Source organism: Penaeus chinensis, chromosome 40 (genome assembly GCF_019202785.1).
Source record: "Penaeus chinensis breed Huanghai No. 1 chromosome 40, ASM1920278v2, whole genome shotgun sequence".
Taxonomy (NCBI): Eukaryota; Metazoa; Arthropoda; class Malacostraca; order Decapoda; family Penaeidae; genus Penaeus; species Penaeus chinensis.
Window position 1 is genome coordinate 28172643 of NC_061858.1, and position 10000 is coordinate 28182642.

Below are 10000 nucleotides of genomic sequence, written 5' to 3' on the forward strand. Positions count from 1 at the left end.
GAGAGGGAGAGGGAGAGGGAGAGGGAGAGGGAGGGAGAGAGAGAGTATGAGAGTATGAGAGTATGAGAGTATGAGAGTATGAGAGAGAGAGAGAGAGAGAGAGAGAGAGAGAGAGAGAGAGAGAGAGAGAGAGAGAGAGAGAGAGAGAGAGAGAGAGAGGGGGGGGGGGGGGGGGCGTCGTTGTTTCGATATAAGTGTAATTAGTTGTCATGCCAACCAGATGAGCCATCATGTAGGGTGTGGCCTCAGTACATGAAAGATTCCCCTTCATTTGCAGTCTATTACCGGTAGTTTTCATGTGTTTTCTCTTCCTCATCTTCCCCTCCTTATTGCGATTTTTCCTCTTCCTCTTATTCCACCTTCCCCCTCCAGTCTCTTTCCAGCTTCTTCCTTCCTCCCGCCTACTCACCATCTTCCTTTCCTTTACTTCCTTCTCCCCCTCTTCGTCTCTCATCCTCTCCTCTCCTTTTCTTCTTCTCCTCTCTCCCTTATCCGTCTCTTCTTCCCTCCTCTTCTTCACTTCCCACTATCATCTCCCCTTCCTCCTCCTCCTCCTCCTCCTCCCCCCTTCTCTCCATCTTTGTCCTCCTTCCTCCCCTTCTTTATCCTGCCTTCCCTTCTCCTCTTTCCCCTCCGCTCCCCCCCCCCCTGATCTTCCTCCTTTCCTCCTATTCTCCTTTCCTTTTTTCCCTCACTACTTCGGTCTCCCTCCATCAGCTGTCTCTACGCTGATGGTCTAATAAATCACTTAAACGAACCTTTGTTATATACACCACTACCCTTTTGTTTATTTTTTGACCCTCTGTGTGGTAATCAGAGGAAGGATGCCACATGTTGATTTTATTTACCGGGAATCATTATTTGAAGCTACGTGATTTGTCTGTATTTTTGTTGTTGTTGTTTCATAGTATCTATTTTTTTTATTTTATTTTTTTTTGCACGCGCGCCCGCACACACACACTGCAAGTAGAACAACGAAGGGAGCTACAGGAAAACACACGAATATGCCAGGGATTTGGCATATTTGTGTGTTTTCCCGGACTTCCCTTCGTTGTTCTACTTGCTATTTGTTCGACATGAATTGTACTCACACACACACACACGCACACACACTCACACTCACACTCACACTAACACTCACACTCACACTCACACTCACACTCACACTCACACTCACACTCACACACACACACACTCACACTCACACTCACACTCACACTCACACTCACACTCACACTCACACTCACACACACACACACACACACACACACACACACACACACACACACACACACACACACACACACACACACACACACACACACACCTTTTCCATCGATTTAGAAAAAAAAGTCACGCATTGTACTAACACATTTCCTATCCTCTCTTTCTCCTCCTCAGGTGGTTAAGTTGAAACAAGTGGAACACACGCTCAACGAGAAGCGAATATTGCAAGCTATCAGTTTCCCGTTCCTCGTCAGCCTTGAATTCCACTTCAAGGTAAGAAATCCTGGTTCCTTTCAGATGGTTTTTTTTTTAGATGCTTAAGATGAAAAAGTCTGTTAAGAGTAAGATGGACTCTTTTTTTGTTATTTTGCTTAGTTAGTGTTTAGTTGTTGAGTCTTGAGTTAGCCAGGTTGGTGACCTTTTTTTTTTTTGCAAAGGACAGGCATTTAGGTAGATGGATAGGTAGATGGCGTAGATGTAGAAATGTATTATTCAATCCTGGGTAAAAGTTTTATTTGTATCTTTGTTCTGTTCTCACGATGTATTTATTAGTGTATGAAAGTAGGCATCTTTGCACTAATCTCATGTATTTATTTGTTCAAAATAGTTATTTTATTTGCTTCTTTCGGGGGAAGGGAAAGGGAAAGGGAAGGGAAAAGGAGGGGGAAGGGGAACAGGAAAGGTGTAGACTGTTGCTATCTGCGGCTAAGGAAAAGGCCATTAAAATGTTCGATAACCTAATGAGCTTGACCTTTATGCCGGAAGTTCATCCGTATGTGTTGTTGGCCTTTTTTTGTTTTTGTTTTACTTTTTTACTTTTTTTTTTTTTTTACTTTACCTTCATTCGTAATTATCGGCGGGTGTCCCCTTTCCCTTCTACATAAGCTTCTTATTTCCATGGGATTTTTAGATTAGTGTTATTGATGAGCTGTGATTTAGCTATAGTAGAGGTTATATACTTGTTAAGTTCTCCTGTTACTAGAGAAAATACGTAGCGTAATATGTTCTTTTACATACATTTAGGTATAGATGGATCATTTATTATTATTGTTGTTGTGTCTGTGTGATTTTGTTATTTTTAGATTTAAGGGCCATAGTTGATAAGCTGTCTAAATTATAACTTTATCAGTGTAAAGAAAAATATCTAAAAGTTTAGATTAATATTTCATTATATACTTTGAAGAAAAAGATCATTATTTTATTTTTTGTCAAACGAAGTCAAAGTTATTATTTTTTTTATTTTCTTACATTTTATTTTGATACTTTAAAGCTTTCCCTTTCAGTCCGCGAGGCCCACCTGCACCTGCGAACTGAGGATTTTAATTCTATATGTGATGTGTCTATAGCTTGTTGACTGATGCCTCTTTCTTCCTTTTTGTCTTTCTGGCTCTCTTTCTCTCTGGATTTCTCTATCTCTCTCTGGCTTGCTCTCTCTCTCTCTCTCTGGCTTTCCCTTTCTTTCTCTCTCTCTCGGGCTTTCTCTTTTTCTCTCTGGCTTTCTCTTTCTATCTGTGGCTTTTTCTTTCTCTCTGGCTTTCTCTTTCTCTCTTTCTCTCTTTCTCTTTCTCTCTCACTCTCACTCTCACTCTCTCTTTCTCTCTCTCTCTCACTCTCACTCTCACTTTCACTCACTCTCTCACTCTCACTCTCACTCTCACTCTTACTTTCACTCACTCTCTCTCTCTCTCTCTCTCTCTCTCACTCTCTCACTCTCTCACTCTCTCACTCTCTCACTCTCTCACTCTCTCTCTCTCTCTCTCTCTCTCTCTCACTCTCTCTCTCTCTCTCTCTCTCTCTTTCTCTTTCTCTTTCTCTTTCTCTTTCTCTCTCTCTCTCACTCTCTCTCTCTCTCTCTCTCTCTCTCTCTCTCTCTCTCTCTCTCTCTCTCTCTCTCTCACTCTCTCACTCTCTCTCACACACTCTCTCACTCTCTCTCACTCTCTCTCTCTCTCTCTCTCTCTCTCTCTCTCTCTCTCTCTCTCTCTCTCTCTCTCTCTCTCTCTCTCTCTCTCGTTTATTTATATCTGTATTCATCCGTGTTTTGTTTTAATTTTCCTAATGTTTTTATTTATTTTTCACCCCACGTCTCCCCGTTACGTCCTTCCCATCCCCCCCATACCCCTCCTTCCCCAATTTCTCCTGATCCTTCTCTCTCCCCTTCCCCAACTCCTTACGTCCCTTCCTCTCCTACTCCTTCACGCCCCTCCCCTCTCATACCCCGCCTCCCTCACGCCCCGCCTCCCTCATGCCCCGCCCCCCTCACGCCCCGCCCCCCTCACATCCTCGCCTCGGCAGGACAGCACCAACCTGTACATGAACCTGCCTTTCGTGTCGGGTGGAGAGATGTTCACCCACCTCCGCCGCGCCCGCAGGTTTAGGTAAACGCCCACACCCATACGCATTCACGTACCACCACCCACGGCCGCCCACACAGACCTGCATCTTGATTTTTTTTCTCTCTTGTCTTTTCGCGGTCTCATCTCACCTGCTTTCACATCCGCTACAGTTTATGCTCACTTTGATGGCAGTTTCGCGAGACTTTAACCAGTGAATGAGGCTTACGTAATCCCCCACACTAGATCATTTTCTCTCTCTCTTTCTCTCTCTCTCTCTCTCTCTCTCTCTCTCTCTCTCTCTCTCTCTCTCTCTCTCTCTCTCTCTCTCTCTCTCTCTCTCTCTCTCTCTCTCTCTCTCTCTTTCTCCCTCCCTCTCTCTCTCTCTTTCTCCCTCCCTCTGTCTTAGTCCCCATCCCTCCTTCTTTCCTCTTCCCTTCTTCCTTCATCCCCTTTTTCCCCTTCCTCTATCCCACGTTTCCTCTATCCAACTGCCAATCCATCTATCAATTTATCTATTTACTTTTATATGTATCTGATATTCACACGCTCACTCGCTCATTCACTGAAGGTTCAACCGTTATACATGCATTGCTAGTTCGTTGCATAAAGGACGATATTTTGCATCTCATAACCCGAAGATCACGTGTTATAAAGGCTCCACTTAAGAGTTCTATCCACACCACCTGCTCCTGTGCGGGATAAACTCTACGGTCGGTCCACTCTTGTTTCAATTTCTAAGCGCTTTGTTTTTGTTTAAAGGAGAATTTAAGGTGAAGGAAAGGCCTTAATGGGGTCGGGTGGCTGCGTGAAAGTTAAGAAGGGATCAAGGTTCTACATTTTTTTTTTTTTTTTTTTTTTTATGGAGCGGTGGTTCGTAGATAATCGTAAAGGGTGTAGTTGGCGTTTCATTTCATCAGTTTCCGAGAATCTCTCTCTCTCTCTCTCTCTCTCTCTCTCTCTCTCTCTCTCTCTCTCTCTCTCTCTCTCTCTCTCTCTCTCTATCTCTATCTCTATCTCTATCTCTCTCTCTCTCTCTCTCTCTCTCTCTCTCTCTCTCTCTCTCTCGCTCTGTCTCTCGCTCTCTCATTCTCGCTCTCTCACTCTCGCTCTCTCTCTCTCGCTCTCTCTCTCTTTCTCTCTCTCTCTCTCTCTCTCTCTCTCTCTCTCTCTCTCTCTCTCTCTCTCTCTCTCTCTCTCTCTCTCCCTCTCTCTCTCTCTCTCTCTGCCTACATTCGTATTGTTTGCTTTTCCATCCCCATCTTCCCAAATTCGATGATTTTGACTTTCTCATTCCCCAATTCCCTTTACAGTCCTCCCTCCCGCCCTATTCTTCTATCTCCCTTCTCTCAAAGGTTCTCTTGCGTATTATTTATTACTTTTATTTATCTTTGCTTCCTCTTTTCTCTTGTATATCTGTCTTTATCTTGTCTTTCATATTCTTTTTTCTCTCCTTTTTGTTTCTTTGCATTTGAATTTCATCAGCAGAAGGAATGGAGAAAGTGGTGATGATTTGAAGAAGAAGAAGAAAAGAAGAAGGGAATTCTCTCCGGTATCTCTTCGTCGTCATTCTCTTATCTATGTTTTTTATTTCTCTTTCTTTTCTCAGGGAACTTTTTCTATCTCCCACATAGTCTCCTCCTCCTCCTGGTCCTCCTCCTCCTGCTCCTCCTCCTCCTGCTCCTCCTCCTGCTCCCCCTCCTGCTCCTCCTCGTACCCCTCCCTTCCCCTCCCTCCCCCTCCCTTCACCATCACTCTCGATACTCTATTCCCATCACCCTCGAAACTCCACCCCTTTCTTCCTCGAAACTCCACCCCTTCGCCCTCGAAGCCTCTCCCCTTTTACCCTGGAAACCCACTCTTTTACCCTCGAAACCCCGCCCCATTCACCCTGGTCCCCCCTTCCACCCTCGACCCTCGACCCCCCCCCCCTCACCCTGCTCCCCAATCCTTTCACCCTGGAAACCCACACTCTTCTCCCTGGAAGCCCCTCCTCCTCATCTAGCTGTTGTATACTTGCAGGATAACACAAATTTATACATGGTGCTAGAATATGTCCCCGGCGGCGAGATGTTCTCTCACTTGCGTCGTCTGGGAAGATTTAGGTAACTACTAACAGTCTAGCATTTAAGGCTTGTATTATTAATCATCAGAATTATTAATCCAAGATTTTTCTCCCTTTCCACCACAACCCGTTTTCTTCTCGTGTTCCCCCCCCCCCCCCCCTTTTTGTGGGTTTCTTTGTTTTTCAGGTTTCTACGGTCATTGCTACTGCTACTCCGGGACCCTCGGCATCGGTCCCCCCCTCCCTCCTACCCCTCCCCCCATTCCCCTGCCCTTGCCCCTGCCCCATTCTTGAAGTGCTGCATCACGGTGACGTCATCACACTCTTTCATGATGAAGTGGATTTTGTGACCTTTTATTTTTATTATCATTTTCTTTTTCTTTACATGTATTCCTAGTCATCTTTTTGTTCTTCTTTTTTTCTCTCTCTCTTTCTTAAAAATTTATGAACGTCCCGCGATCAGGAGCACTTGCAAATCACCGTAACTTCTCTCCCCCCCCTTTCCCCAAACAATTCCCCTCCCCCCGTTCCCCCTCCCCCCGTCCCCCTCCTCCCTAACAGGAAATGGTCGCCATATTTAACCCCCCCCCCCTAAAAAAAAAATAGAAGAAACCTCCGAACGTGTTTTCGAATTCTCTCTCTCTCTGATTTCCAGGATAATTCCAATCTGTACATGGTGTTAGAATACGTGCCCGGTGGAGAGATGTTTTCCCACCTAAGAAAGATTGGCAGGTTTAGGTAAGGCGGGTCACCGAAACCCCCCCAACCCACCCTCAAAAAAAAAAAAAAAAAAAGAATAATCATAAAAATAAGATATATATAATAATGTCCCCACACCTCCTCGGCTTTGGAGGGACTGGCACGCAAGGGTACTGCAGCGCGGACCTTGCCTCGCGCTCGTTAGAATAGTAAATGTTTTGGTTTGATGAATCCATAAGGTAACTTGTAAAGTCATTGAGAAGACTGGAAGATTTTTTACTAATTTTTTTTTTTCTTAATTGTGAATGTGATGGCTTAGTTTTAGTTTAGCTTTTATTTCCGTTTGTTTTTTTTCCTAAAAGATCTTTGCGTTTTTTTTAAATAGAGTTTTGCGAGATTTTTTTTTTTCATTTTTTTTTTTTTTTTTTTTCCTTTCTTTTTTTGCTGCCTTAATAAAGAACGCTTTTTATAGTCACTTTTTAATAATTTTTGCCCCTAATGGTTGATATTTTCCGGTCATTTTAGTTAGATTTTTTTATATATATATTAGAGTTGGCCTTGCAATTATAGATAGACCATTTTTCTAGATGCTTCTTTTTGTTGTTTTTATCTAATTATTTCTCTAATTACTAGTTATGCTTTGCCAGCGCAGGCGAATTTTGAAGAAATAATAGACTCGATCTAGCATTTTGAATGATATTACAAGTGTTTTGTTAGTTCATTTTTTTAGTCATTGTTTGACGTGAGAGAGATTTAACAGTTAACCCGCAAGAAAAAGAAAAGTTTAATTAAACACAAAAACTTAACAGTCCTGTTCTAACTAACGACAATGTCATGTAACTGTCGATCCTTTTTTGTACCCTTGCGTGTGGTTGTCCAAGGTGTGACGTAGTGATGACGTAGCGATGACGTTTTGTTGACGTTTGCGGTGTTGTGCGCTCTTGTGCCCCCTGCCCTCTCCCCAGTTACTCCCCAACCCCCTCCACATTTTTCTCTTGCCAGTGAGCTAGTCTTCCCTCTACCCTCCCCCATACCCCCCCAGCCTTACCAGAGCTTATTTGACCTTGCATGGTTTTGGATATTGTCTTCGGTCATGAGGTCACCCTTGCGCTTAACCCGAGACAGAGAATCGCAAAAAATACACAGATTTATAACTTTCTTTGTCAAAGAAAAGATGAGTTCATTTTATCTGTCGAGTGTGACCTGTTGACCTGGTTTTTGAAACCCGACCTGGTTCCTAAACACTAGCGTGAGTGTGTATCGCTTCCCTCACACTCCTGCACACTCCAACCCTCTCTCTCACACTTGCTCCTTGGGTGTAGCTGGAACCGTCACACTGAAAAGGTCTTTTGTATTGAGAGTTTTCCTCTCTATTTCAAAGCAACTTATTTTTTCATTTGTTTTTTGTTTGTATGACTTTTATGATCCTATTTAATGACGGTAACAGCGTGTCACGCAAAAGAAACCAGTGGAGGAGTCATTTCTCTTTTATCTTGTCTCTCTGTCTCTCTGTCTCTCTCTCCCACCCGCACGTACCACGAGTTAGCTACTAACAAAACAGCCCACCTACGCCTACGCTCGTGCCTACCCATGCTGTGATTTGTGTGTTGCCCTCTTGTGGGCGTGATCAGGCACGAATACCCCACTTCCCTCACAAAACGCTTTAATGCACTAGAGTTAAGGCTGATTGTATGAAGTTTTCTCATATTCCAGACTTTTATCTCTTGCTATTTCTCTTTCTCTCTTCCTATCACCTTCTTAGACACGGGGGAGGTATCAGGGTAGTCCCTTCTCCCCTGAGGGTATGATATACACAAACACACAAAGAACAAAGAACACCTACTTGACAAAAATACACATTCACTCGTCGATTGAAGCCGAATCATTTTTAAGATTGAAAAAAAACAAATAGAAAGTTGAGTTAGGAAGGAGATGCTTACTTAAAAAAGATAAATGAAGTATTGATATGGATGGAATTTGTTACTGTGTTGAGCAAACCCGCCCAATAGAAAAGTTTGATGGGTTGATGTGATTAATGGACTTTGTTTATAACTCTGGTTATTTTGCTCCATTTATAAAGATATGAGGGAAGTTTGGGACACACGGCGAGTCTGATATTAATGTGGATATTGTTGTGTTTTTGTAAACCGAGCCTAGGATTGTATTTGTAATACTTAGGAATTTTATTAGAGGGATATAGGGACACAGACACACACACACACACACACACACACACACACACACACACACACACACACACACACACACACACACACACACACACACACACACACACACAAAATTACACATACACATTTACACATACCGCTGTCCGACCTTGCATGAAAGCTTACAAACAACAGAATTTCAAAGCCTTTTTTCCTAGTACCACATATGTTGATGGTAACACGTCAGTCTGAAGAGAAAAGAAAAAATATATAGAGCAGTTAAACTTCCTTCCGAGCCACACCTGTTCAATACAACATCTGGGATTATCCTTCGCGTAATGAATGAATTGCACTGAAGTTATTTTTAGAGTAAATGCGAGTTACGGTTTCTTCAGGTGTTTGTATGTACGGATGTGTGCTTTAGACAGCATGATAATGATTCACAACTGCGTCGAAACATGAACTCGATATTGTACACTTGTACCGGACAAGGTTACAGCTGTACCTTGCTCACCTGTGCCAGCCCAGTCACCTACCTCATTGCCTGTATTGCAGCAGGTGGAGCGTCTTCATCCACCTGATTGAAGCTGTTTAAGCAGGCTCCTCGCATATCCTTAAAGACAAAATAAAAACAAGCATTAGGTTCTAGTACAGCGAACCTTGTTATAAAATCTGTCTCCCTTTTTTTTAAATAAAGTCCACTTACGTAAGGACGTTTCATAAGTCCATATGATGTTTCTCCTCTTTTATTTTCGTTTTACTTGTCCATTTATTTATTCTTTGCTTGCAATGCCCAACCATCGGCTTTGCACCAACCGATGTCTTCCTGACCTCAAAGAAATGGAGCAAGTATATATATATATATATATATATATATATATATATATATATATATATATATTTTTTTTTTTTTTTTTTTTTTTTTTTTGAACTAGTGTAACCTACCCCCATGCCCCCCATCCCCATTTGGAATTTTGGCGTTGGACAGACTGAGTGAAGCCTTCTGCATAGTGTCTCTCTCTCTCTCTCTCTCTCTCTCTCTCTCTCTCTCTCTCTCTCTCTCTCTCTCTCTCTCTCTCTCTCTCTCTCTCTCTCTCTCTCGTTGGCTTTTGATTGTGTAAGTGTAATTTTTCTTCCCACTCTTTTCATCTCCTCTTATCAAGAAACCCACATTAAGACATGGTACCTGACAACACTATTCCATTGTATACGCAGTGCCGGTATTGTAGCATCGATGTATTTTGGTGTTGTTGTTTGTCATCCATGACTCTGCTGTATGGTACTCTGAGTGCACTTTTTATACCATAATCTATATCTTCTCCCTTCGAATTTTTTGTTCGTGAGTTTATACAACTTGGTGGCAGAATCTTATTTTAAAGTCAATATCTTTGAATGGTAACGAATATTTTAGTAAGTCATTCAAATATAATGAACATAGATAAAGTTTTTTGTCGTTCAGACATTCCCAACGCCACATTGTGCCCCCAGGGGACACGTGAACTCCCTCC

General features: G+C 42.7%; 1 protein-coding gene across 1 annotated transcript in view; it reads left to right on the forward strand.

The window, feature by feature from the left end:
• Positions 1-10000, forward strand: part of LOC125047245 (cAMP-dependent protein kinase catalytic subunit 1) — a gene marked incomplete at its 5' end in the record, with an annotated part of 45223 nt that overhangs the window by 24441 nt on the left and 10782 nt on the right. The window contains 2 exon segments of the mRNA XM_047645459.1: positions 1402-1500; positions 5583-5665. Coding sequence (XP_047501415.1) covers positions 1402-1500; positions 5583-5665 — 182 coding nt within the window.